Source organism: Capricornis sumatraensis, chromosome 9, assembly GCF_032405125.1.
Source record: "Capricornis sumatraensis isolate serow.1 chromosome 9, serow.2, whole genome shotgun sequence".
In the NCBI taxonomy this organism is placed as follows: Eukaryota; Metazoa; Chordata; class Mammalia; order Artiodactyla; family Bovidae; genus Capricornis; species Capricornis sumatraensis.
Genome location: NC_091077.1, coordinates 52,019,325 through 52,047,268, shown reverse-complemented (window position 1 = coordinate 52,047,268; position 27,944 = coordinate 52,019,325). Strand labels below are relative to the sequence as shown.

At 43.1% G+C, this 27,944-nt stretch overlaps 4 protein-coding genes across 5 annotated transcripts in view; all 4 read right to left on the bottom strand.

The window, feature by feature from the left end:
* LOC138085891 (protocadherin gamma-C3) overlaps positions 1–21,612 on the bottom strand; it is a 138,269-nt gene extending 116,657 nt beyond the window's left edge. The window contains exon 1 of one of the 2 annotated variants that reach the window (XM_068980499.1): positions 19,195–21,612. In XM_068980499.1, coding sequence (XP_068836600.1) covers positions 19,195–21,612 — 2,418 coding nt within the window. Of the gene's footprint in view, positions 1–11,696; positions 14,121–19,194 lie in introns of those variants that run through there. The other variant, XM_068980497.1, reaches the window with a different exon arrangement.
* Positions 459–3,451, bottom strand: LOC138085516 (protocadherin gamma-A8-like). The gene is made up of 2 exons (XM_068979960.1): positions 1,028–3,451; positions 459–476 (listed from the first exon to the last, which is right to left on the bottom strand). The coding sequence occupies exons 1-2, from the start codon at positions 3,449–3,451 to the stop codon at positions 459–461; spliced, it is 2,442 nt and encodes an 813-aa protein (XP_068836061.1).
* On the bottom strand, positions 6,221–8,632 carry LOC138086381 (protocadherin gamma-B4-like). Its single transcript, XM_068981158.1, has one exon. The coding sequence runs from the start codon at positions 8,630–8,632 to the stop codon at positions 6,221–6,223; it is 2,412 nt and encodes an 803-aa protein (XP_068837259.1).
* A 1,043-nt stretch (positions 21,613–22,655) lies between the features above and the next one.
* LOC138086316 (protocadherin gamma-B3-like) lies at positions 22,656–25,118 on the bottom strand. The gene has a single exon (XM_068981108.1). The coding sequence runs from the start codon at positions 25,116–25,118 to the stop codon at positions 22,656–22,658; it is 2,463 nt and encodes an 820-aa protein (XP_068837209.1).
* Positions 25,119–27,944: the final 2,826 nt, after the last annotated feature.

Genomic DNA, 27,944 nt, shown 5'->3' with positions numbered 1-27,944 from the left:
ATTCATTGTACTTTCCACTCTCATCTGATGACAAATCAACCATTCATTTTATTTAAATGCTATAACAAGGGATGCAGAAGTCCAAACTGAATCATTTTTAATTGAACTGATTGGCTTGTTTAAAATTTGTGTACATGTAACTTCTTTTCATAAAACTAACACTCTCAAACTCTAACCATAAGAACACGGCACATTTCACATGACTGTACAGTCAAAACAGCTCATTGGAATTCTAATGAAATGTGTTCTTCTGCACTTTACAGAGGTCACTTTCAACAATTTTAAGATAACATTTTATTTCATATTTGATGGGGAGGGCAATGGCCATTTTAGGCTTTAGATGCCATGTCTCCATTGGTATGAGTCCTGGGTGACCACTGACACACACACAACATTTAGGAACCAGTCTTACCTAGCACCACCCTTTAAAATATGTTTGCTTTGAAATACAAGAAGTATTAAAGCTTTGAAGGGTACTGATACAGACACAGAGCTCATAAAAGAGGTTTAAACTGAAGAAATTTTCAAGAACCTAGTTTTAGGTGAAATCCTAAGAATCCTAAAAATTCTGAGATGTCTTTTACTTTTACTAAGCTAATACAAGGGTTTAGAAACCTCAATAATTTTTGTAAGTTCTAATTTATATATACCTTTATGTGTCTATACATATACATGTATACACACGCACACACACATATATTCCTATATATAAAATGAACTGACCTTACGTGGTTGGGTAGCTATTTCTTAAGTGAATAGATGATAATTATGGTAAAATATGAAAAGTTTTAAGAGGTTAAGAGTTCATATTTAAACGATTTTGTCTAAGCCTTTGGAAAGCAGATGAAACAATTATGATGATTAGAACTCAATTTTATTGTATCACTAACACAAACCCCAAACTCTGCGGTACACCTTAAAAGCTATCTTTAAACTTTCTTTACAATGCATGTTTCAAAACACAAATTAAATTTATAAGAAATATAATTCCTCTAAGAAATAAACATAAACAATGAATCCAACTCACCTGAACAGAAGCAGCTTCATCCTTACATTCATGAAAATCTATGGATGTTAACAAGGAATCATTTTTCTCACAGCTGTCTTGGCTAATGAGCATGTCAGCATAGTTGGGCTGGGGGAAGATCATGTGACTCCTCTGAGAGTCAGAGGTAAGGGTGACTTCATGGGAATAGGTCTGCAGGAAAGCCTGTACTCCTTCCATGCCCACAAATCCTGAGGCTGGCAGGCCTGCTAACCTACCACTGGAAGCCTGGAGAAGTCTTGATTTGTGCCACCGCCACAGTCTGAGCGCCAGCAGCACGATGACAAAGGCAAGGAAGATGCAGGAAACGACAGCCACTGCCACCACCAGGTACAGTGTGAGGTCTGAATCCTCAGAGTTGGTTAGGGTCCTGATGCTACCCAGGTCAGAAAGGACATCTGGGATGCTATCTGCCATGGCCACGGTGAGTGTGACGGTGGCTGAGAGAGGGGGCTGCCCATGGTCCTGGACCGTCACCACCAGGCTCTGCTTGAGCGCGTCTCTGTCCAGCAGGGCCCGCGCCGTGCGCACCTCGCCTGTGTGCAGCCCCACTGTGAAGAGCCCTGGCTCACTGGCCTTGAGCAGGCGGTAGGACAGCCAGGCATTCTGGCCTGAGTCTCTGTCAACTGCCACTACCTTGGTAACAAGGTAGCCAGGCTCTGCAGAGCGAGGTGCCAGCTCCACACCCGTGGAGCCATCAGTGGGTAGCATGGGGTACAGAATCTCTGGTACATTGTCGTTCTGGTCCAGTATGAACAGGTTCAGGGACACATTGCTGCTGAGTTGAGGGTCCCCATTGTCACTGGCTGTCACCAGTAGCTGCAAGTCTTGGATCTGCTCATAGTCAAAGGAGTGCAGAGCATATAGGACACCAGTGTCAGAGCTGATGGAGACGTAAGAGGAGAGAGGTGCCACCATGCTGCCGCCTTTGGTCAGAGAGTAAGTGACCTGGGCATTGCTGCCACTGTCAGGGTCATGAGCAGTCACAGAGAAGATGGAGGCACCTCTGGGGTTGTTCTCCGGGATATAGGCTGAGTAGGAGGCATGAGGGAAAATGGGTGGATTGTCATTGATGTCTGCCACTTGCAGGGCAATATGAATTTCAGTAGATAGAGGTGGGGTTCCTAGATCTGAGGCTGCCACTGTGATATTATACATAGAGATCTTTTCTCGGTCCAAATATTTCCAAGTCACCAATCTATAATAATTATCAATTGATTTTTCTAATTGAAAAGGTAAATTATCACGTGTATAACAGACAACTTGACCATTCTTCCCAGAGTCTCGGTCATGCACATTCAAGAAGGCAATTACTGTCCCAGGAAGAGCATTTTCCAGGACTGGGCTAAACAAAGATGTAATGGTCACTTCAGGTGTGTTGTCATTGACATCTTCCACTGAAATGAGTACTTTGGTCCGCCCCAGAAGTGCCCCCACATCTTCAGCTTGTATTTCCATGTCATAAAACGCACATTCTTCATAATCTAAACTCTTTGCTGTTGATATTTCGCCAGTATTTTCATTCAGCTGGAATAACGGAGATTGTTTTTCACTAATTTTCCAGAATTTATAAGCCACTTCCCCGTTGGTTCCTTCATCCGGGTCGCTAGCGCTTACAGTAAGCAGCCGGGTCCCCGGGGGCACGTTCTCTGGGACTTTCACTCGGTAAATCGGTTGAGCAAAAACCGGGGCATTGTCGTTTGTATCCAACACTGTCACTCGGATGTGCACTGTGCTGGAGCGACGCGGTTCGCCTCCGTCCGTGGCGATGAGGACCAGGTAGTGAGCAGCCTCCTCCTCGCGGTCCAGGGCGCGCTCCAGCACCAGCTCTGGGCTTACAGTTCCGTCGTCTCCAGTTTGCACGTCCAGGGAGAAGTGGTTATTGGGGCTGAGCTGGTAGCTCTGCAGGGAATTCAAGCCCACATCCGGGTCCACAGCCTCTGGCAGTGGATAACGTGTTCCGGGCAGAGCGATTTCGTTAATTTTTACTTCCAGATTTTCGACCTGGAATTTCGGGTTATTATCGTTGATGTCAGTGATTTCTATTTCTATTCCCCAAAGTTTCCCTTCATCCTCAACTAGGATGTTAATATTTACAAAACATCGCGCGCTCTGAGCGCAGAGCTCCTCCCGGTCTATCCTGCCCGCGGTGACCAAGCTGCCGCTTCGCGGATTTAGAGCAAACAGCTGCGTCCTACCTCTGGAGACGATGAGGACTCCGTGCTTCGAAAGCTCTTGTGACTCCAGCCCCAGGTCCTTGGAGATGTTACCCACGAAGGAGCCTTTGTCGGTTTCTTCAGGCACAGAGTAGTGGATCTGTCCTCTCCCGGCCTTTCCCAGCGCACCCAGCAGCGCGCACAGCAGTACCAGCTCGGCGCGTCCTCCGTAATTCTCTGGAGCGGCCATTGTTCTTTCGCTATGGAATCCACTCAGAATCTTCACTGGGCATATATGTTTTGTTTACCTTGTTTCTGAAGTTATAGAGATCATCTTCTGGAAAGTTGGAGTATCCCAAATTTAGGGATGGAATTTTGCCGCAGTCCTCCTCCAGTTGGTCTGTGAGATCTGCGGATTTCTGTGAGGTGAGAGCCCTAAGTTTCCGGCTGGTTTTTGGTTACTTTATCTCCAAGTAGGTGAACAGCGGCGCTCAGAGTATTAGGCAGTTACTGCAGTCACTTATATTTGTAATATCCTACGCTAGATTGCTAGGGGAAAAATTGCTACTTGTTTTCTGTAGTCTGTTTGGAATAAATTATCCCTGAACTCATATTTTAAAAGTAATTTCCAAGAAGTGTGGAATGAAATAGGGTTAAAGTCTTACAAACTATTATTACATAACCAGATTTTGGGGTTTATATCATATGAAATTACTCAAAGTTCTGTAATGTATTTACTGTTTTAAAAATAAAATTTTATTTATTATGCTCTAAGCATTATTGTTAATATCTTCAATATCTATTATCAGCTAAGTAAGAGTTCCCACTCATTACTGGAAATTAATTCATTTTTAGGCTAAAATATACCTATTGGAGATGACTGATTCAGAAGTTGTTTTATTTGGTTTAAACCAATTAATCAATATAGTAAACTTTCTGTAGAGTGGTTGCCTTTTAATTTTCTTTTTAAAATGCCATTTTAGTCACAAAGTAGTGTTTTGAAATTAATATTGTGAATTTTAATAGGATAAATGCTTTTACTTTCAAGTTATATCACAGACTATTTAAATTTTATATAATTTCTATTTGAATAGAAAATACTTGAAAGGTACAAATGAATATATAATCGAAAGCAAATTTCTATCTATTATTCTGCCTATGAGAGGTGATTACATTTTAAAGCCAACTTAGTTAAGTTCTAAAGGTAAACAAATAGCCTAAAGGTAATTTTACCTTAATTACTACTTCAATCAAAAGAATCACAAAACCAAGAAACACATAATTATCACTAAGGAGTCAAAACGTGCCAGTGCAATAATAAATGTCTTTTTCCTTCAGCAGTTTGTAAAATGGCCATTAATTGAAGCAGTTCCTAAGGGAAGTATAGCAAGAGCCTGAAACAATGTATTGCTATCTTGTATATGTAAATGTATCCACTTGAGCCTATTAATCTGGTCTAAATTTGAAGATTTCAACATTCCATTTTCTCCTAGAGACAGTAGAATGACTAGAAGATCTCTAGCTATATTAGTTTAGGTCTGCAAAAAGACATTTCAAAAGTTATGTAGGAGAAGTATGTGTGAGAGGAACAACAGAGGCCAAAACATTGTGTTTTCTTTGATGGAGGAACCTATAGAATGAGCATTATTACAGGTTAATCCTGAAAAACCTATGCTGCAAGTAAGGAGAACATGCTTTTATTTTCTGATGAGCATAGTGAACCTGTGCTGCACTTAGTCAAGTAAAATGATTTTACACACATATATACACACAGTACAATGAATACAATTACAGTAGGTACATCTACATAAAAATCTAGGTTAATCGACCTTATTCTAGTGCTTTTGAAGCGAAAGAGAAATATAGGAAACAAAGTATCAGAATAGTATGGAAACAATAACAGCTAAATCAATTAAGAAAAATATCTAATTTTAGCTTTTCTTTTAAGATTTATATGATTGCCTACTTTTACATTTACAGTATGTCTAGTTGAAAAAAATAATCATTTATTAATCTGTAGAAAGAAAAATTTAGAGAAAAATCCCAGTAGCTTTATGGGAGACCATATAACATTGCCAAAAGATTCCCCTATGGAAAAAACCACAACTTCACTGCTTTATATTAGGAACCTGGTATGACACCACTAAAAGACACATAATTTCCCTGAATTCAACCTCCCTTGAAAAATGGTATGACAGCTTTTTGACTGGTTACTACATTCTTAAGACAATGTTTAGATCTAAAATTTGAATAGATGCATTTGGAGGCATTTTATGTTTGGTTCCAGACCTCTACAATAAAGAGAACAGCACAATAAAGTGGGTCACGAAGTTTTGGTTTCCCAGTGGGTATAAAAGTTATGTTTTAAGTATGCAATAGCATTATATCTAAAAAAGTACATACCTTAATTAAAAATACTTTATTGCTAAAAAATACTAACCATCACTGGAGCCTTTGGTGGGTCAAACACAATCTTTTTGTAATGGTAACATCCAAGATCACTGATTATAGATCAGCACAGGGCTTCCCTAGTGGCTCAGATGATGAAGAATCTGCCTGCAATGCAGGAGATTAGGGTTCAGTCCCTGGGTAGGGAAGATCCCTTGGAGAAGAGAATGGCTACTCACTCCAGTATTCTTGTCTGGAGAATTCCATGGACAAATTAGCCTGGTGGTCTACAGTCCTGGGTCCATGGGGTCACAGAATGGGACATGACTGCGGGACTAGCACTTTCACACTTTCACTTTCACATGATGACTATAATAAAAAAAGTTTGAAATATTTGAGATTTACTAAACTGTAACACAGACACATGAAGTGAGGAAATGCTGTTGTACAAATGGTGCCTATAGACTTGATTGACTCAGGCTTGCCATAAATCATCAATGTGAAAAAACAAAACAAAATAAAACTGAAGTATCTCCAAACCTCAGTGAAGCAAATTGAACTAAAACAGAGATGTGCCACTTTTTTCCTGTGAATATGGAGAACTGTCGACACAATAAAAAGCAGGTTATACTTACAGGAAACTCACCAGATGAGAAGTCGACTCATTGGAATTACAAAAGGGAAATAAGGCTCCAGATGAATCGCCAGAAAGCATGTTTTGTCCTGAACTCAACTGCTCACTACATTTTAGAAAATTAAACTCTGTCTTTCCAGTATGGGCAACACACAGATTGTACGAATAAGGTAAAGTTCCTTCACTGTAGTTGGGGAGAACCCCAGGTTCAGACTTGATACAGAGACCAGGCTTAAAGCAGCCCCAAGCAGCAGGGCTGGAGGAGCGTCGCAGGTGCAGGGCGACCGCCAGAATCACCGCCAAGAGGAAGAGCACCGAGATCAAGGCCAAGGCCACCACCAGGTAAAACTGCAGCTCGGCCTGGGGGTCAGGGGGCGCGGGCCGGTCACTGAGGTCCGGCAGCGCCTCCTGCAGGCTGTCGGCGAAAACCAGGAGCAGCGTGGCGGTGGCCGAGAGGGGCGGCTGTCCCCCATCGCGCACAGCGACCAGCAGGCGCTGGCGGGCCGCGTCCCTGTCGCCCAAGGCCTTCGCCGTGCGCACCTCGCCCGTGCGCAGCCCCACGCTGAACAGTCCGGGCTCGCTGGCCTGCAGCACGTGGTAGGACAGCCAGGCGTTGTGTCCAGAATCGGCGTCCACTGCCACCACCTTGGTGACCAGGTAGCCGGGCTGCGCGGCGCGGGGCACCGTGTCGAAGAGCGCCGAGCCATCAGGCCCCAGCGCCGGGTACAGCACCCTGGGCGCGTTGTCGTTGCGGTCGCCCACCAGCACGCGCAGGCTCACGTTGGAGCTGAGCGCGGGCGAGCCGTGGTCGCGGGCCTGCAGCGTCAGCTCGAAGGCGCGCAGCTGCTCGTGGTCGAAGGCGCGCTGCGCGAACACCACTCCGCTCTGCGGGTTCACGGACACGTAGGACGACAGCGCGCGCAGCTGCAGGTCGCTGGCCACGATGGAGTAGGAGACGTGGCCGTTGGGCCCTAGGTCAGGGTCAGAGGCGCTTACTTGAGTGATGGAGGCACCAGGAGGGTTGTTCTCTGCTACATGGACCACATAGGAAGCCCGTTCAAAAACTGGCATGTTGTCGTTTACATCACCGATGTGCAGCGTGATGCTCGAGCTGGAGGAGAGGGGTGGCTTGCCTTTGTCAGTGGCTGTGATGGTGATGTTATACCCAGGGGTCCGTTCGCGGTCTAGAACTCCATCTGTAACTAATTTATATGTGTTTCTTGAAGAAGCCAGTATTTTAAATGGAACATCGCCTTCTAATTTACAAATAACCTCTCCATTGTGTCCGGAATCCTTGTCTCGGATTTTGAGCAAAGCAATGTGTGTTCCCAGCTTGGTGTCCTCCATAATAAAATCCGGTAGAGATTGGAATATCACTTCTGGGGCATTGTCATTTATGTCTAGGACTTCTATCTCCACTGTACACTGGGCAATCATTCCTCCACCATCCTTTGCTTCCAAAACTATGGAATATTCTTTCACTTCCTCAAAATCTAATGTATTTAGAATAATAATTTCCCCAGTATTAGAATTCAGGTCAAACTGGGTAACCTGGCCTGCTTCAGTGAAAGAGAAAGTGATCTCGGCATTGACACCGTCATCTTGGTCAGTGGCCATTACTCTAAGCACAGTGGTGCCTGGAAGCACGTTTTCTGGAAGCTCCACCCTGTATAGTTCTTGGCTGAACACTGGAGGGTTATCGTTGGCATCAGTTACCAGGACTTGTATCTGTGCAGTACTGCTCAGGGGTGGATCCCCGAAGTCCAAGGCCGTCAAGGTCAAGTGGTAGGACTTCTGTTCTTCCCTGTCTAAAGGTGTCATTAGTACCAGCTCAGGGTATTTACTGCCATCCAACTTCTCTTTAATCACAAGTGAGAAATGATCATCAGCACTAAGCTGGTAATTCTGTAGGGAATTGGTACCAATATCTGCATCATGGGCAGATCCTAAAATAAATCGTGCCCCGGACTTTGTGGACTCACTTATTTGTAGCTCAAAGGAATTTTGCGAGAATTTTGGCGTGTGGTCATTGACATCCTCGATCTCTACATTCACGTGATAAAAGTTCAATGGATTTTCAGCAACAACCTCAAATTCCAGAGCACAAGCTGACTTCTTCCCGCATATCTGCTCCCGGTCTAGCCTGCTGCTCACAAGTAACTCCCCGCTCTCCGCGCTCACAGTGAAGTAAGGCTTCTCCGAACTGACGCGCAGTTTTCGAGTCGGTAACTCTTGGACACTGAGTCTCAGGTCCTTGGCGAGATTCCCCACCACCGAGCCCTCGGGCATCTCCTCGGGAATCCTGTAGTGGATTTGGTCAGAGAGCGCCAGGCAGAACAAAGACAGCAGGAACGGAAAGAGCACTGGCCGCCTCTCAGCCCAGTCGCTCTTCCCAGCGCAGCTCCCCATCCCTCTTGCTCCCCTCCTTAGTTTGCTCACCGGCCTGGAGACGCCGGATTACAAATAATGTTGCAGTCGTCCGGAGCTCCCAACAGCTTTATTTTCGGGGTGAGGATCAGGCAGGGTTTCTTCTCCAGAGGGGGAATCGGTGGAAAGACAATACTAGCGAGTCTTGACAGGGAAAGTGCACTGCGGCTGCGCGACGGGATCGCCAGCGCCAAGCTCTCGACTTTGGCCAACAGCGGCGCCCAGAGTCCGCACTGTGAAACTGCAGCCCCTGCTGCTTCAGTTTAACCAGCTACCGTAATTACTACCGCGTATCCAGCTGAAAAATCATTTTTTAAAGACTTAAGTATGGTTAATAACACGCTTCTCAGGTGGCTCAGCGATAAAGAATCCACCTGTCATGCTGGAGGCGCGTGTTTGACTCCTGAGTCGAGAAGATCCCCTGGGGAAGGAAATGGCAACCCATTCCGGTATTCTTGTCTGGGAAATCCCATGAACAGAGAAATCCGAGGTGTCAAAAGAGCTGGACATGACTTAGCGACTGAGTACGCACGCATATTTGATAATATTTAATTCGTACTATTAGAAGCGTCATCATCCCAACTTTCCAGGTTTTTAGGTCAATCGGTAGGTTTAATATATAAACTTCTATACGTTGACATAATTACTCCCCAACCTTCAAATCCGAACTAGTAATAGGATGATAACTATAACACAGATTTGGCTTAAAGGATCTCAGATCATAGCTGTTGTAAATACTTATTAATTAGCAATATATTGGATAAGGTTTCATCTTTCTTTCCTTGTCACCTTTTTCCTTATTCTTCCTTACGTTTTTTTTTGTACCTATTTCCATTTTTCTTCCCAGAGGGCAACAGTAATGGTGAAATTATGTCTTTCAAAATGCACAACTTATACTTCCCTCTCTTGTTCCAAAATAATTTTAGCAACTTCTTTACAGTAACATTTGGTTTTCAATTCTGATATCTCACTTAAAGAAATGATTATAGCCTTTCAGAAAAGAGCCTATCCTCTCCTTCCCATTGCATGATTATTTTCCTGGGTATAAAATTCGACTTGAGTCTCCAAAACTACCAGGGGAAAATTATATTTTGCTTTGCATCACAAACTCACTAAGCATGGTCTATTGTACTGAGGCACTTGTTCCCACCTCTGTACTTATCACATCCCATAATGACAGTTGAAGGAAACAGTCCCTAGAAAATGTATAATAGCTCACTGACTTTAGTGATGATCTCTCCCCTTTGTTTAAAAGTATTTTTAATAATTAATAAATTCACTTGGAGGGTTCTTTTTCAAAATATCTGATAATCACATTTCTGCCCCACAGAATGTAACACTGTCCTCTCCCCCTAGTGACTGTACATCTGAATGTTACAGAATGTATGAAATGTACTTCCACAGGATTGCACAGATCTTTAGATGCAAACCACCACCTTGAAAAACATATGCTAGACATTATGCTAGAAAAAAATTGTTCGCTTAACACTCAAAAGGCCCCAATAAACAAGATTACCTTGTCAGCAACTACTTCCTGATACTAGTCAACTGCTGTATTGAGTTTTACTAAAATGTTATGTAACAAGTGAAGATGTAGTTAATTACAGATTAAATTGTCTCTAACTGAATTTTTCTTTTCTTTTTTTTTGCTTTACTCTAATGGTGTTTATTTGCATCTACTAAATTCCTTTATGCTTCAATAGGAAAATCAAAACTATATAACAATTTTATGAAATATTTTAAACATGGAGAATGATATAATAACCACTTGCTCAGTTTTGTCAAATCTTGACATTCTGCACTGTTCCTTCAGTTTTTCAAAGAAATAGTTCGTATATATGGCACTAAAGCCCCTTTCTGCAATCATATTTCTATTCTCCTCTAGAGGCGACCACCTCGATGAATTCAGTGGTTATCATAAGTGTTGCTTCTTAATTTACTATGTGTGTGTGTAGCCTGTTGTTTTACATGTTTTTAAAACTTCATATAAATCAAACTCATATATTTTAGGAATCCTTCTGCAAACCTTTGCTCAATGTTGCTTTTAAGTGAAGTCACTCAGTCGTGTCCCACTCTTTGCAACCCCGTGGACTGTAGCCTACCAAGCTCCTCTGTCCATGGGGTTCTCCAGGCAAGAATACTGGAGTGGGTTGCCATTTCCTTCTCCATGAATTTTTCAACAGACCCAATAAATAAAATTCACTACCGCTCTAGGACTTGAATGTATGACATGGTTGTTTCATAAAGCCAGCATCCCAACTCCCCCACTTGTAGAGCCCACATACACACTTTGCATGACTGCATCACTAAAACAGCACATCAAAATTTGGGTTAAAAACATGCAATGGCCTATTTCACAAATGTTACTTATAACACTTAACACTTTATTTGATATCTCATTTTATTGATTTTGGACAACTATCTTTAGTATGCCATTAGACTCCACGTCTGTCACTGATAAAGATCTTAGTGAAGCCTGACACATAAATTTCATCCTTTAAGCATCAACAAAACTTCTACCAGAATCTGGCTTTAATAGGTGATTAAAGTTTAAATAGGTCAAGAGCAACTGAGATGTTTCAAGGCCACCAAAGAGAGGTACATGGAAGTGGAAGCAGGGCACAGAAAAAAAAGCTTGCAGACTGAAAATTTCTTCAACAACCTTTTACAGATCTAATCTAAAGAGAATCCTGAGAAGGCTGAGGTGTACTTTCTTGCTAACCTTGTGCAATAAGACTTAACAATTCATTCTCATTTATAAAACACATGAATTAAGAACACCATGAGGAACATAAAGACAAGACATAAAAAATGTGATTATCCACTTATTCACAATCTTGTCCATATGCTTTCACCGTAAATATGGTACTAAAACACTCTGTCAATAAGTGTTCCATGTTAAAAAATCACCACTGAAATAAACAATCTTGCTTTATCACTTGAAAGTTTTAACTCCATTTTCAAATCAAGTATTTTTCAAAACGATAACATTTACACAAAATATAATTTATCGACGATATAAAGATCAATGAATGACTGAACTCACCTGAATACTTTGGGCTTCATCCTTACATTCAGGAAAATCTACGGATGTTAACAAGGGATCCTTTTTCTCATAGCTCTCCTGGCTGATGAGTGTGTCTGCATAGTTGGGTTGTGGGAAGATCACGTGACTCCTCCGAGAGTCTGCGGTGAGAGAGACCTCATGCGAATAGGTCTGCAGGAAAGCCCGCACCCCATCCACGCCCACAAACTGAGACGCCGGTACACTTATGGGGACACCTCCCAAAGCTTGCAGCATGTGAGATCTGTGCCAACGCCGCAGCCTGAGCACCAGTAGCACGATGACAAAGGCGAGGAAGACGCAGGACACCACAGCCACAGCCACCACCAGGTACAGCGTGAGGCCTGAAGCGTCAGAGTCGTGCGGGACCTCCGGGCCGCCCAGGTCTGCCAGGACATCTGGGATGCTGTCGGCCACAGCCACCGTGAGTGTGACGGTGGCCGAGAGAGGAGGCTGCCCATGATCCTGGACGGCCACCACCAGGCTCTGCTTGAGCGCGTCTCTGTCCAGCAGGGCCCGCGCTGTGCGCACCTCGCCTGTGTGCAGTCCCATCACAAAGAGCCCTGGTTCACTGGCCTTGAGCAGATGGTAGGACAGCCAGGCGTTCTGTCCTGAGTCTCTGTCCACTGCCACCACCTTGGTGACCAGGTAGCCAGGCTCTGCAGAGCGGGGTGCCAGCTCCACACCGGTAGAACCATCAGTGGGGGGAGCAGGGTATAGAATCTCAGGTGTGTTGTCATTCTGGTCCAGCACAAATATGCTCAGAGACACATTGCTGCTGAGTGGTGGGTCCCCACTGTCACTTGCAGTCACTCTCAACTGCAGGTCACGGAACTGCTCATAGTCGAAGGAGTGCAGTGCATAGAGGACACCAGTATCTGAGTTGATGGAGACATAGGTGGACACAGATGGCCCCTGGAGAGTATCTTCAGATAGGGAGTATGTGACACGGGCGTTCTCGTTGCTGTCAGGGTCATGTGCAGTCACGGAGAAGATGGAGGTGCCTCTGGGGTTATTCTCAGGCACATAGATAGAGTACGAGGAGTGCAGGAAGGCAGGTGGGTTGTCGTTGGTGTCTGCCACGCTCATGGAGATGTGAGTTGTCGTGGACAAGGGTGGGCTTCCACCATCTGTGGCTTTCAGCGTGATGTTATACGCAGAGAATTTTTCCCGGTCTAGGCTCTCTGCTGTCACCAATCTGTAATAGTTGTCTATAGATCTTTCTAATTTAAAAGGCAGATCTTCTGAAACAGTGCAGGTCACCTGGCCATTCTTCCCAGAATCTCGGTCTTGAAGGTAGAAAAGCGCTACTACTGTTCCAGGAGGAGTGTCTTCGGGGATTGAGCTGCTTACAGATGTTACAGTCACTTCTGGGGCATTGTCATTCACATCTAAAACTGTGATCAGTACTTTAGCCCTTGTCATACTACCAGGACCGTCCTGAGCTTGAACTTCCATTTCATAGTAGCCAGATTCTTCATAATCTAAGCCATCTAGAGTTGATAATTCTCCTGTGTGAGAGTTCAGCTGGAATATCTGTAGAATTTTTGGAGTAATTTTCGGAAAAGAGTATGTCACTTCCCCGTTCACTCCCTCATCCAGATCTACAGCATTTATCGTCAGCAGTCTTGTGCCCACTGGCACGTTCTCAGGCACAGTTACTTGGTACTGGGGCAAAGAGAAGATTGGCGCATGATCATTCACGTCCACCGCTGTTACTTGGACACGAGCGGTTCCGGATCGTGGTGGGTCACCGCCATCAGAGGCGGTGAGGAGGAGGTGGTGAGTTGCCACTTCTTCCCGGTCCAGTACCTGCTCCAGCACTAATTCCGGATATTTAGTTCCATCCTCTCCGGTGTGCACAACCAGGGAGAAGTGGCGATTGGGGCTGAGGTGGTAGCTCTGGAGAGAGTTCGTGCCCACATCCGGATCCCTAGCCTCATTTAAAGGAAATCGCACCCCAGGAGCTGTATTCTCCATTATTTTCACATTCATTTCTTCCGTCAAGAATTTAGGAGCGTTGTCATTAATATCCATTATTTCCACTTCTATACGATAAAGATTCATTTTATCTTCCACCAGGATGTTAAAGTTCACCAGACACCGCGCGCTCTGGGCGCAGAGCTCCTCCCGATCTATCCTGCCCGCGGTGACCAAGCTGCCGCTTCGCGGATTCAGAGAGAAGAGCTGCGTCCTACCTCTGGAGACGATGCGGACCCCGCGCTCCGCCAGGTCCTTGGGCTCCAGTCCCAGATCCTTGGCGATATTACCGACAAAAGACCCTGTCTCTGTCTCCTCCGGCACGGAGTAGAGAATCTGTCCTGCCCAGACTTCGCTCTGGGTCCCCAGGAGGATGGAGAGCAGGATGAATGCTCTGTAGTCCCCGCCCCTCTGCCGAGCCGCCATTCTTGTCCTGCTGATCTTTAGACACTGGCCAATCTCCTGTTGTATTTCTGGATGCCAGGACGTCTGCGTGAAGCCCTGTGTATTCGGAAAAGAAGCCCAGAATCCAGTGGTATAGAGGCCTGAATTTAGTGCAGCTTGGAAGACAGTTTATCTCAGTCTGGCGTTTCTTTGTGCTGTGAAAGCTCAGTGGTTCCGGCGGATCTTGTGAACCATTTTTCCCCTGATTGGTGAACAGCGGCGCTCAGAGTCCTTACTAAGCTACTGCACCATACTGAAGCAAAATAACTGATTTTTCAAAAAGTTGTTTTATCCTTTGAAATTCTTTTATTTCTTCAATTCATGCATCTCTGATATATCATTTAAAATAAATTTTAAGAAACTGTGACTTAATGTAACAATGTTCATGGATGGGTGTTTATTAATCCCAGATAATTTCTTTTAAATTCTCTGCTCTGCACTGCAACTTTGAAATGATTCTTAGACACTGCCTTACACTTCAGTTCACATATATAAAAATCAGTCGTGCAGATAAAACAAGTATGATTTATTTTTAAAAGGTGTGTAAAAGGTCTGTATATGTAAGATATTATGTAGAAACATTTATATCAGCATATTTAAATTAATTCAATAATACTGAACATATTTTATGTTCTAGACACAACTATGTAATAAGGCAGAGAGCCCATTTTATCTTTAATACACAGAGGAGTAATGTAATAACTTTTTATTGAATGAAACCTTAGAGACGTTTAGTTCAATTCCTTTATTTTAATAAATTTTAAAATGAGAGGAAATTGCTTTATCCTTGACTTTATAATCACAGAACCAATGTAGAAATAGAAATATCCACACTCCTAGTCTTCTAAGAAGAAAAAAATGGAATCATCGTTGGCCTTGACTGATGCTATATGCTCAAACAGTGCCAACAGAAATAGATGAGAAGCCAAGCAGCTACAGTTACCTATAGAAGCAACTCATCTTGTAGAGAAGACAGAAATTTGCAGATTCTACTGGCTGTGGATTCATAAGCGTTGGTGTCACTGCTTCTTTTAATTATGCAATTTAAATAATCATCATACCCTATACTTGAGAAAAGATGAGTCTCTGAACAACCTTTGAGCATACATGCTGGACTATCCTGAGCAGATCCTTAGAGGTACTAATTGCTCCACTGCTATTAATGAAGTAAAACTCAATTGATGGATCCGAGGTTACTCTTTGCTGGCAGAAATAAAACAAAGTTTCTTTCACATAGCTGTAGAAGTAAGTGGCCTGTTTTGAAACGAAGACCTGGTAAGAAATAGCCTTGTTTTATAAATTATTTTAAGCCCTGGGGAGTAGCTAGCAGCACCAGAAGGGAGAACTAGAAGTAATACTATAAAAATCTACCTCAGTTGGTGACAAGTTTGCAACTAAGTAATCTATTTCTGGTCTTTGATGGCATTACTACAAAATACAGGGAATACTTTGAATGAAATGCCATTTTAATCTATCAAAATAATTCATATCATATTTGCTCTCACTATGTGGCTCAGATGGCAAAGCATCTGTCTGCAGTGTGGGAGACCCCGGTTCGATCCCTGGGATGGGAAGATCCCCTGGAAAAGGAAATGGCAGCCCACTCCAGTACTCTTGCCTGGAAAATCTCATGGACGGAGGAGACTGGTAGGCTACAGTCCATGGGGTCAAAAAGAGTGGGACACAACTGAGCGACTTCACTTTCACTTTCAAATAGATAAAAGATCTTATTTTTTGTTCAAGGGAAACAATATGAGTATTTCAGATTAACTACATAAATAGGAATTTAAAACTATTTGTTCAGTAGCAATCTTGAATTTCTTGTTGGTGTAAGTATGTGGTCATTAAAGATCAAGAGTACTTGCAGACATTTTCAACCAAAACTTTCAAATACAGATATCATGAGTCCCAATATCATGATTTTTTCCTACCTGATACTTCAAAATTTATAGCATCATCTCATATTCGTCTCTTATTCTACTATTTTTTAAAAGTCTTGATTAACCTAACACTTCTGGGTACCTTCTTTAGAGCTAAAATCTAGATAAAGGAGATAATCAAGTTCTTAAAGTTACTCTACAACATAAAATAAAATATTAAAGATCTCTACTCAACCACCTTTGGAAGGAATGATGCTAAAGCTGAAACTCCAGTACTTTGGCCACTTCATGCGAAGAGTTGACTCATTGAAAAGACTTAGCTGCTGGGAGGGATTGGGGGCAGGAGAAGAAGGGGACGACTGAGGATGAGATGGCTAGATGGCATCACTGACTCGATGAACGCGAGTCTGAGTGAACTCCGGGAGTTGGTGATGGACGGGGGGCTTGGTGTGCTGCGATTCGTGGGGTCACAAAGAGTTGGACACAACTGAGTGACTGAACTGAACTGAAATGAACTCAACCACCAAGGTGTTTAAGTATAACATAAAATTACTGTATAAGATTGAAATAATGTTGTACTTTTAAAGGGAGTGTGTTATTGGTTGAGTTGTTGGGAAGAATCATTTATTTACATTAAAAAATTTATGAAAAGTTTATTTGTCTGCCCAGGCAGTAAGTTATTTACTTTGCTCCTTTTTTTCCCTTTAAATTATTTATTTTTAGCCATGCTGGGTTCTAGCTTCAGTGAGCAGGGGCCACTCTCTAATTGCGGTGCATGGGCTTCTCATGTAGTGGATTCTCTTGTTTGGAGCACAGGCTCTAGGGCTTCAGTGCTTGTGAAGCAACAGGCTTAGCTGCCTCAAACCATGTGGGATCTTGTAGGACCAGGGATCCAACTCAGGTCCCCTGCATTGGTAGATGGATTCTTAACCACTGCATCACCAAGGAAGTCCTCTCTTTTCTTTAAGCAACTTTTTTCTATTGAAGAAACATTTGTTTGGTGTTCTGTGTAGGTATTCACCCCCAGGCAAAGATGTATATTTCTTCCAATGATCCTCTCAGAGATTTTACTCTTTCCCCTTTGATCTCCATTCCAAACATTTGATCAGAATTGGGTAATAAAGCAGCCCAATACTTTGGTGGACTTTTTTTTTTCCTGGTGCTTCCAAATCATTATATGCTCAAACTATCAGACTTCTTATCTTATTAATAACGACCTGTAGTATGTAAGTCAAAGGAGCCTCAGTCACAACGTAGCAAATTTCATGATTGCCAGGATTTAAGACTTGGTCAGTTCATATGAACGAATGACTACTGTGAGAGTAGAATCTAATAGGTTTTCTGTCAGTGAGACGTTTTATTTGATTAAATGAAATACTCACAGGTAATTCAGTTGAGAGAATAAGGAAAACTAGCCTCATATCTCAGTTACTCAGCAGATAAGAAAATAAACCAGTCTACCAGCCATGAGACCGTTAGTGAGCTTTGCTTTTTAACAATGGATGTATAAGATTAGCTTAATCATCCAGAGTTGGTAGTATACTAAAATAACACATTCTCAGAGTACATGAAACAAATCTTAATATTTCTATAAAAGCCTATCTGACTCCCATGACCAATACCCAGGATTGTCGTCTTTAAAATCATTTACCATTAAATTCTGATTAAACCACTAAAGTATCATATCACAAATGTTGTCTAAAAATTATATTTGAAATGTGTATGACTGTAATCTTTAGGTTAGTCATATACACTTGAAACCTTGAAATAAATAATTTTATAACAATTGCTGAGAGTAAACACTGATTTAGAAAACCATGCGTTATCTATCCTTAGCAGTTAACCTAAAGATACTGACAATTTCAGGTTACAAATGAGGTTCTCATTCATTTTCAAGGCATTTTCTGAATTGTCTGTTTTACATGTGCATACCAAATTGAGATGCACAAGTGGCAAATCCACTGTATTATCAAATAATAGAACCCTAAACTCAGGATTGGAAAAGAGCTCGGCTACCTTGAAGTCCAACAACTCATCAAATTATATTATCTCCTGTATTCCATTAATCTCAGGACCATCAACTTATTTTTGCAAAGCACCAGTAACAGAATCTTCTAGCTCCTAAGGCAATTCATTTTCTGTTTAACAACTCAGAACTTTGCTGCTTTCTACTCATCATGTCATAGTTTTATTCACACCTTTGCACTATGATGAATTGAGTAATCGTTTTTTTAAATGACAACTCTTCCTTCCTTAAATATTTGAATAGAGTTCCCATGTAACAAAAGCTTTATTTTATATGCGCTAAATGTGCTGAATCATTTAAATTCTTATTTGAATACTATTAATCCTTCACTCTCATTTTTAGAGATATATCTTGTAAGTGGATCTAACAATTCACATTCATTTTAAAATACTATTAAACATGCAGACTGCAAAAAAATCATTGTAGTAGGCATACAGCATCAGGTACTTATACTTATTTGTTAATCCAAAATTATAATAATGGTGATATAAACAAATACTTGCTCACTGTACTACTTTATAGTTTGAATGTTTTTTAATAAAATTATTTTCTTTTCCCAGAGTTTATGTGAGGTAGATAAGTCTTTTTAACTTAAATTTTAACTTGAAGGCTATAGACATTGCGATTGTCCTGAAAAGAATAACAGATAGTTCTAGGAATATTATTCAGGTTTTCATACATCAATTACTCTTATTTATTATAAAATCATTTTTGATTCCTAATTAGTTAAGAGGGAAAATATCTCTCATAGATTCCATCATTTTAGAAAATACTTGCTTTACTTAACACTGGGAAGAAAAAAGATCTTCCTTATCAGATACCATAATTCTGGGTTTTTCCACATTATAAAACAAAGAATCTCAGATATGCCACATAATAGAAAAACAATAAGAAGCAAGAGGAAAGCAACCCATGGCACAAAGAGCTTGCCAAGAGGAGAAACGTTAAAGGAAATTCAGGACATACTTTATTAAGGTTTTGGGGGTGAAATTTGAGAAAACTAAGATTTAATAGACCTCTACTGATACAAAAGAAAAATCTTCTCAAAACTATATAATTCACTGAAAAAGACTAAGAGTATCAGGCACTGAACCCAGAGAATTTTAACTTTTACTGCTCAAATAAGAACAATAAAAACAAATAACCTCACCTGAACAGCGGAGTCTTGCTCTTTACAAAAATCTTCCTGAATCAAGAGAGGCTCGCTTTTCCCACAGCTCTCCTGGCTGATGAGCGTGTCTGCGTAGTTGGGCTGCGGAAAGATCACGTGACTCCCCCGAGAGTCCGCGGTGAGCGAGACCTCGTGCGAATAGGTCTGCAGGAAAGCCCGCACGCCGTCCACGCCCACAAAGTGAGAGGCGGGCACGCCAGCCAACCCGCTGCCCGAAGTCTGGAGCAGACGCGACAGGTGCCAATGCCGCAATCTGAGCGCCAGTAGCACGATGACAAAGGCGAGGAAGACACAGGAGACCGCGGCCACCGCCACCACCAGGTACAGCGTGAGGCCTGAAGCGTCAGAGTCTTGCGGGACCTCCAGGGTGCCCAGGTCCGTCAGGACATCTGGGATGCTGTCGGCCACAGCCACCGTGAGTGTGACGGTGGCCGAGAGAGGAGGCTGCCCATGATCCTGGACGGCCACCACCAGGCTCTGCTTGAGCGCGTCTCTGTCCAGCAGGGCCCGCGCTGTGCGCACCTCGCCCGTGTGCAGCCCCACCGCGAAGAGCCCTGGGTCACTGGCCTTGAGCAGACGGTAGGACAGCCAGGCATTCTGGCCTGAATCTCTGTCCACTGCCACCACCTTGGTGACCAGGTAGCCTGGCTCTGCAGAGCGGGGTGCCAGCTCCACACCAGTAGAGCCATCAGTAGGGAGGATGGGGTACAGAATCTCAGGTGTATTGTCATTCTGGTCCAGCACAAATATACTCAGAGACACATTGCTGCTGAGTGGTGGGTCCCCACTGTCACTTGCAATCACTCTCAACTGCAGGTCATGGAACTGTTCATAGTCAAAGGAGTGCAATGCATACAGGATGCCAGTGTCAGAGTTGATGGAGATGTAGGAGGACAGAGGTACCCCCTGGATGGTGTCTTCAGCTAAGGAATAGGTAACCTGGGCATTCTCACGACTGTCAGGATCATGTGCAGTTACTGAGAAAATGGAGGCACCTCTGGGATTGTTCTCAGGAATGTAGACAGAGTAGGAGGTATGGGGAAAAGCAGGTGGGTTATCATTGATGTCTGCCACATTTAGAGAGATGAGCATTTCTGTAGACAGAGGTGGCATTCCTTTGTCGGTGGCTGTCACAGTGATGTTGTATGTGGATACCTGTTCTCTATCTAGAACTGTACTCGTCACTAGTCGATAATAATTGTCTACTGATTTTTCCAGTTCAAATGGCAAACTTCTTGAGATAGAACATGTTACCAGCCCATTCAGTCCAGAGTCTCGATCATATACTTGAAAAAGAATGATCACTGTGCCTGGTGGTGTACTTTCAGCAACTGATCTGCTTCCAGATGTAACTATCACTTCTGGTACATTGTCATTCACATCCAAGATAGTAATTAAGACTTTGGCTCTGTCTTGTAGACCTGGGCGATCCCGGGCTTCAATATCCAGCTCATAAAAGCTGGTGTCTTCATAGTCTAGAATTGCAGAAGTTGATATCTCTCCAGTCAAAACATTCAGGCAGAAAGTCTTTGAGATTTTTTCTGTTATCCTCACTACAGAATATGTTACTTCCGCGTGGGTGCCTTCATCCTGGTCCGTGGCATTTACCGACAACACTGGTGTACCTACTGGTAGATTTTCAGGGACATTCACACGATACACAGGCTGAGTAAAGACTGGAGCGTTGTCATTTGCATCTAGGACAGTTACCAGGATTCGAGCCACACTGGAGCGGGCAGGGTCACCGCCATCCGTGGCAGTAAGGACCAGGCGGTGAATGGCCTGTTCCTCCCGGTCCAGCGCGTGCTCCAGCACCAGCTCTGGGTATTTGGGCCCATCAGCTTTACCCGGCATTTCCACGGAGAAGTGACTGTTCTCGCTGAGCTTTAAGCCCTGGAGAGAGTTCACTCCCACATCCGGGTCATAGACCTCCATTAGTGGAAATCGAGAGGATAAGGCTGCGTTTTCGATAATTTTTACTTCCAATTCTTCCCTTAAGAATCGGGGTGCATTGTCATTAATGTCCACTATTTCCACTTCCACGGGGAAAAGATTCAATTTATCCTCAACAAGGATGTTAAAATTCACCAGACACCGAGCCCTCTGAGCGCAGAGCTCCTCCCGGTCTATCCTGCCCGCGGTGACCAAGCTGCCGCTTCGCAAGTTCAGAGCAAAGAGCTGCATCCTACCTCTGGAGACGATGCGGACTCCGCGCTCCGCCAGCTCCTGGGGCTCCAGCCCGAGATCCCTGGCAATGTTGCCCACGAAGGAGCCTTTGTCCAGCTCCTCAGGAATGGAGTAATGGATCTGCCCGGCCCTGGCCTCCCGCAGCGTCCCCAGGAATATGAAGACCAGGATCAACCCGCGATAATGCCAGGGGCTTTGCAGAACCGCCATTACTGGCTCGTTCTGGACTTCCCTGGGATTATGAGCAGGGGGAACACGTTCGCATCAGTTTAGAGCGTCTCAGAATTGGCGGTCAAGGCCAGTAAACAAGCAGCGATCAGATGCGAATCGATTTAGGGAAGACTTTCTGCGCAGCGGCAGAGCTTTTCCTGTATAATCTGCTTTGTGCTTTGAGGCTATAACTCGAGTTCTCACTGCTTTCCTTACCCGGGTTAGTGAACAGCGACGCTTAGAGTCCTAACTTAATACTGCACCGTTCTGCGGAAACCATCAATACATAGGGCCTTATTTCTGCTAAATCTGCATAGATGACACTCAATATTTCTCTCCCCGAGAATGAAAAGCATTTGGAAGAATAAAATATCGTATTCTGAAAATTTAAATGTTCCTTGGAATGATGCTTATTTTTGTGACATCTCTTAGGGTCTTGGAGAACACAAATACTTTTACACTTTTCTGTAAATTTTGAACTCCACACTCCACCATCGTTTATATTTGTCTAATTTTCAATAAGGGCACCAACAACCACGAACATGTTTAGAACCAATCCACCACTACGTTACAGGAGTTGTCATTTTTAGATGTTATTACCTATTTTTATTAACATAGATTAAGAACTGCACTATTTAGCCAATATTTGTGTATACTTTAAAGAAAATGCAAAATGAAAGTGAAAATATATAGGCTACCGTGAAAAAGTATTCTTATATTTATATTATGTATAACACATAGTGTTTAGGACTGACTACACTGAATTTATGTAAACCACTTAATTGTCTAGATAGATGTAAATAACATCTTACAGTGAGAATGTAAGGTACTAGCATATTAAAAATGTTTCTGGACAGACAGTTTTAGAATTAATAGAAATTTCAAGAGTATTACTAAGTGACATTCTATGAAAGAACTATTGCAACACAGATAAGTGATCAAAGAATTTCTAAAACACCCTCTCATCCCCATTTTATGCCCAGAAGAATCAATAAAACACCAAAAACTGCTAAAGTTAGCCTGCATACTTTTTAACTTGAAACCTAATGATATTTATGGGAGGAAAAGGTTTTGAAGTAACTCACCTGTTGCAAATTGACTGAATTAGAAGTCACTTGGAGATCGTCATTACTGTTACTTTCAAGACAAAAGGCTTCATTACATAGAAGGTCTTGTGGTGGAGCATTTTCAGGCTTTATATTGAGAAATTTAAACTCAGCCTTTGAGGAATGTGTGGCAGCACACAGATTGTAGGAATAAGGTAAAGTCCCTTCCCCATAGTTGGGGAGGACTCCAGGTCCAGTTTTGGAGCAAAAACTAGTTTGAAAGCAACTCCAGGTGGCAGGGTTGGAGGAGCGTCGCAAACTTAGGGCGACCGCCAGAATCACCGCCAAGAGGAAGAGCACTGAGATCAAGGCCAAGGTCACCACCAGGTAAAATTGCAGCTCAGCCTGGGGGTCAGGGGGTGCCGGGCGGTCACTGAGGTCCGGCAGCGCCTCCTGCAGGCTGTCGGCGAAAACCAGGAGCAGCGTGGCGGTGGCCGAGAGGGGCGGCCGTCCCCCATCGCGCACAGCGACCAGCAGGCGCTGGCGGGCCGCGTCCCTGTCGCCCAAGGCCCTCGCCGTGCGCACCTCGCCCGTGCGCAGCCCCACGCTGAACAGCCCGGGCTCGCTGGCCTGCAGCACGTGGTAGGACAGCCAGGCGTTGTGTCCAGAGTCTGCGTCCACTGCCACCACCTTGGTGACCAGGTAGCCGGGCTGCGCGGCGCGCGGCACCGTGTCGAAGAGCGCCGAGCCGTCGGGCCCCAGCGCCGGGTACAGCACCCTGGGGGCGTTGTCGTTGCGGTCGCCCACCAGCACGCGCAGGCTCACGTTGGAGCTGAGCGCGGGCGAGCCGTGGTCGCGGGCCTGCAGCGTCAGCTCGAAGGCGCGCAGCTGCTCGTGGTCGAAGGCGCGCTGCGCGAACACCACGCCGCTCTGCGGGTTCACGGACACGTAGGACGACAGCGCGCGTGGCTCCAGGTCGCTGGCCACGATGGAGTAGGAGACCTGGCCGTTGGGCCCCAAATCGGAATCCGAAGCATTAACTTGGGCGATGGAAGTGCCAGGTGGGTTGTTTTCTGGCACGTGGACCATGTAGGAGGCCTGGTGGAAAATCGGAGGGTTGTCGTTGACGTCGGCGACTTTCAAGGTGACACTTCTTTTAGAGGAAAGGGGCGGCTTGCCTTTGTCCGTAGCTGTGATAGTGACATTGTATTCTGGAGTCTTCTCTCGATCTAGGACTCTTTCAGTCACCAGCTTGTATGTGTTTTTTGTATCTTGAACTATTTTAAATGGGAAATTTCCTTTTATTTGGCATAAGACTTCCCCATTAAATCCAGAATCTAGGTCATGCGTTTTGATCAAAGCAACAACAGTCCCAAGCTCAGTGTTTTCTTTTATATATTTAGATTCAAAATCCAGGGTTATCTCAGGAACATTGTCATTTTCATCTAAAATATCTATTTGTATTTTGCAGTGGGCAGTGTGATGTCCACCATCCTTTGCTTCCACCCCAATTGTGTAGCTCTCTCTCTCTTCAAAGTCCAGTCCTCCAACGGTGGTGAGTTCCCCTGTTTTACTGTCCAGCTTGAACAGTTGTCTTACTGCCTTGTCAACGTTAATAAAAGTGTAGGTGATCCTGGCATTGATGCCCTCATCCAAGTCAGTGGCCATCACTCTTAGCACAGAGGAACCCAGGGGTAGGTTCTCTGGAACACTGACCCTGTACACGTCCTGGGTGAACACTGGGGGGTTATCATTTGCGTCTGCCACGACTACCCTGATCTGGGTAGTGCAGCTTCTGGCTGGCTCACCCCCATCCATAGCCATGAGGACCAGGTGGTGGCAGGACTGCTCTTCTCTGTCCAGGGGAGCCTTCACTACCAGTTCCGGGTATCTACTGCCATCTGGGTTCTCCTTCTGGATCAAAGAGAAATGGGGGTCAGGGCTGAGGTAGTACTGGTGCAGGGAATTGACACCTACATCTGAATCTTGTGCAGATTCCAGGGCAAAGGCGGCTCCAGTTGGGGTCAGTTCACTGATTTCCAGCTCAGTGACATTTTGGCTAAAGGTCGGTGGGTTGTCGTTGACATCCTGAATCTCCACGGTTATATGAAAAAAGTTCAAAGGCTTTTCAGCGACCATTTCGAATTCCAGAACACACATTGATTTCCTGCCACAAACCTGCTCTCGGTCTATACGGTCGCTCACAAGTAAGTCTCCGTTATCGGTGTTCACTGTGAAGAATTTCTTCTCTGCACTAACCCGCAGGTTCCGAGTAGGCAAATCTCGCAGGCCAAGCCCCAGATCCTTGGCGAGGTTCCCCACCAGCGAGCCCCTGGCCAGCTCCTCTGGAATAGTGTAGCGGATTTGCTCTGAAAACGCCGGGCTGAACAAAGACAGCAGGAAGAGAAACAGCATTCGCCTCCGCCCAGCCTGGAGCTTCGGTCCCAAGCGGTTTCCCATTCCAACCTCCGCGCCTTTGCCTTTCTGATTCAGAAGAGCTGTGACCGCTAAATTATCCCAAGGATTTCTGAGCAGGAGAGACTCTTTGACAGGTCTTGACAGACCGATTCTCGCACAGATATTTCCGCCGCAGAAAAGCTGAAAGTGCACAGATCTCGCGATTTCGCGGTCCACAGGCGATTCCTTTGCGTCAGGAGGAGCCGATACTTTTTATTCAGCACTAGGCAACAGCGGCACCCCGCGACTCGGCTGCAGAACTGCGTTAGTGATTACTAAATCAGCTCCAAATACAGAGCAGGCTAGAAGACAGGTCCATTGTGCCCTGATATAGATACTCATTTTTCCCATGCTATAAGGATTTTAGCATTTCAAGTATTTACTGTATCTTCTTTCTCGCTATAATTTCTTCGAACTTGAACTTTATGCCTCCAAATCAGGTGATTTTTATTCCTCAAAGCCAGAGGTATCTTGCTGAAGATGTTTATTGGCATCATCGTGCTTTTAGTTTCCATTTCACACAGAGGCCATAACATCTTTCCTGTGTGCCTTAGTAAAATTGAGAACCAAATAAAGTAATATCTGGAAAGTGACACAAATGAAAGTGGTGGCAGAAAGTATATGAAAATTCGTGAAATACCTTGCTGTGTGTTGTTATTTCGCTCTTTCTTTCCTTCTAACTTATAAAAGTTATAAATCTCACAGCTTTTAGTTTTATCCCATTATAAAGATAGATGTTATAATCTTCTCCAAATAATTGATGGATAGCAAGGAGATTGGTTGTCCTTATAAAACAGAAGTGTGGTAAGAAACAAGAAACTCTCTTTTCTTTAGTTTCCAAGTCTATTTTTATTAAATGACCATGATTTTAAAACTATTTCACTAAGCTTATTTTTTTCCACACTATGTTAACCATTGTCTTTAATTGTACTGTTTCTTCTTATGTAGCTCAGCAATGGTGAATTATTTGGATTTTGGAAGTGAAGTATGAATCCTCATAAAGATATATTCCAGAGAAAGTGATCTAGGTACTCCACTTTTTCTTGGTCACCTTTTAACTATCTGATTATCTCAACTCTTTGTTATTGACACTCTTCCATATCAATAAGCACTCCAATTTCCATGTTTCTGATAGGTATCTTAGAATATTAATTCAGAAATAGTTTTTCAACCACATAATACATTATCATTATAAAGCTTGAAGATGTATAACAATGTAGAACTCATCTTATAGTGGAAAAGCTCATTTGTCCAGGATTCTAAACAGAAATTCACTGGTATCTCTATATGAACATAAAATAACAAGACTTTGCTTCAAAATATGACTGAGCAAGTGCCTCCCCTTTCTTTCTTTCTTTTTTTTTTTACCACTGTATGAACATTTCAGTTAGTACAGGGAAGTTTTTTTCACAACACATATGAAACTGAAGATTCAAATATTTAAGAGTATAGAGTATACATAGTATATACACTCACAGTGTGTAGATCAAATATTTTATTATGTAAAGGCTATTCTAGTTTATAGAGATATAGAAAATATTTTTTCCCATTGCATGAAAAAGAACCTAGAGCATATACCCAAATTTATACAGTATTCTTTTACTTCAAAAATAATGGAAAGTGAGTTTTCATGCATGAGTGAATAACATCTGTACCTATCACAGAGATTCTCTTGCTACTCTGGATGAATTCACTATTCAGTGAGTCTGCACACTGTATGCAGTGAGGTCAAAATTACCCATATATAATTAGATTCCCTTCTTATAAATATTAAAAAAGAAAAATCAAGTGGTCCCACATTCCCAAATGCATGATAACCCTTTCATGTTATTAAGTAATGTAACCTATGGGTCTGTTAATAATGTTTTATTCCCATTTTCCCTATTTATTCATAATTTGCAGCTGATGTTCAAGTTGTTTAAAGTACAGAATTTAAAAGATTGAAAAATCTTTTTTTAAAAAGGATCTAAAAATCATCTCCAGCAAACCATATGCAAAAATGAGTAGAGCACACAATTCTTCCATTATATAAGACATATTCATGAAATTTGAGACACACAGACCAATAAGTGGTATTTCATCAGAAAAATCTCATAGTTTAAGATGAGTACATCCCTGAGAAATAATTTTTTAAACTCCAAGTCTTTTTAAAGTTGTGTCAGTGAAGATTTAATTAACTATTAAGTTAGGAAGAAAAAAAAAGGGAATTTTATTCAAACCAAACTGAGGATTATAACCAAGGAAGCAGCTTCTCAGAAAGTTCTGAGAACTGCTCCACCTGTTAGAAGTTGAAGTTACAGTAATATACATTTTTTGAGACAAAGGATCATATATAAAAATAATGTACTGATATTTTGTCTAAAGTTCACCAGGGATCCATGGTCCAGGTAAGCAGTACAAAGCAAGCAGAAAGTCACTGTGACCCCCTACAGAGCTGGGAAAGAGCACTATTCTTTTAAGAAGTTACACAGATAGCATCAGAAGAAAAAAAATATTGATTTTTACAGTCAGGCAGGCATTCCCATCTCTGAGGAGCTCTGGTTAGCCAGTAATGCAGATATACGCTGCACATTAGGGAGGGAGGAGGATAAAACAAAGACAGAGGATTTTATCTTTAATTTCTCTTGTCCTGTCTTATTTTATTTCATCATTTGAATTTTATTCCATTAATTGACTTTCCAAATACAGATCTTAAACTCTTGTAATAAAGCGGAACTGTACCTGCACTTGAAGAAATGCAAACATTTATGTCCATATTGATCCTGCAAAGTGGAGGGGTTGTGTGTAACCAGAAGATGCCAAGTGTATGGCATATTTGTATTTAATGAC

Coding starts and splice junctions, on each gene's coding strand:
- LOC138086316 (XM_068981108.1), bottom strand. CDS start 25,118: ATGGGAAACCGCTTGGGACCGAAGCTCCAGGCTGGGCGGAGGCGAATG.
- LOC138086381 (XM_068981158.1), bottom strand. CDS start 8,632: ATGGGGAGCTGCGCTGGGAAGAGCGACTGGGCTGAGAGGCGGCCAGTG.
- LOC138085516 (XM_068979960.1), bottom strand. CDS start 3,451: ATGGCCGCTCCAGAGAATTACGGAGGACGCGCCGAGCTGGTACTGCTG.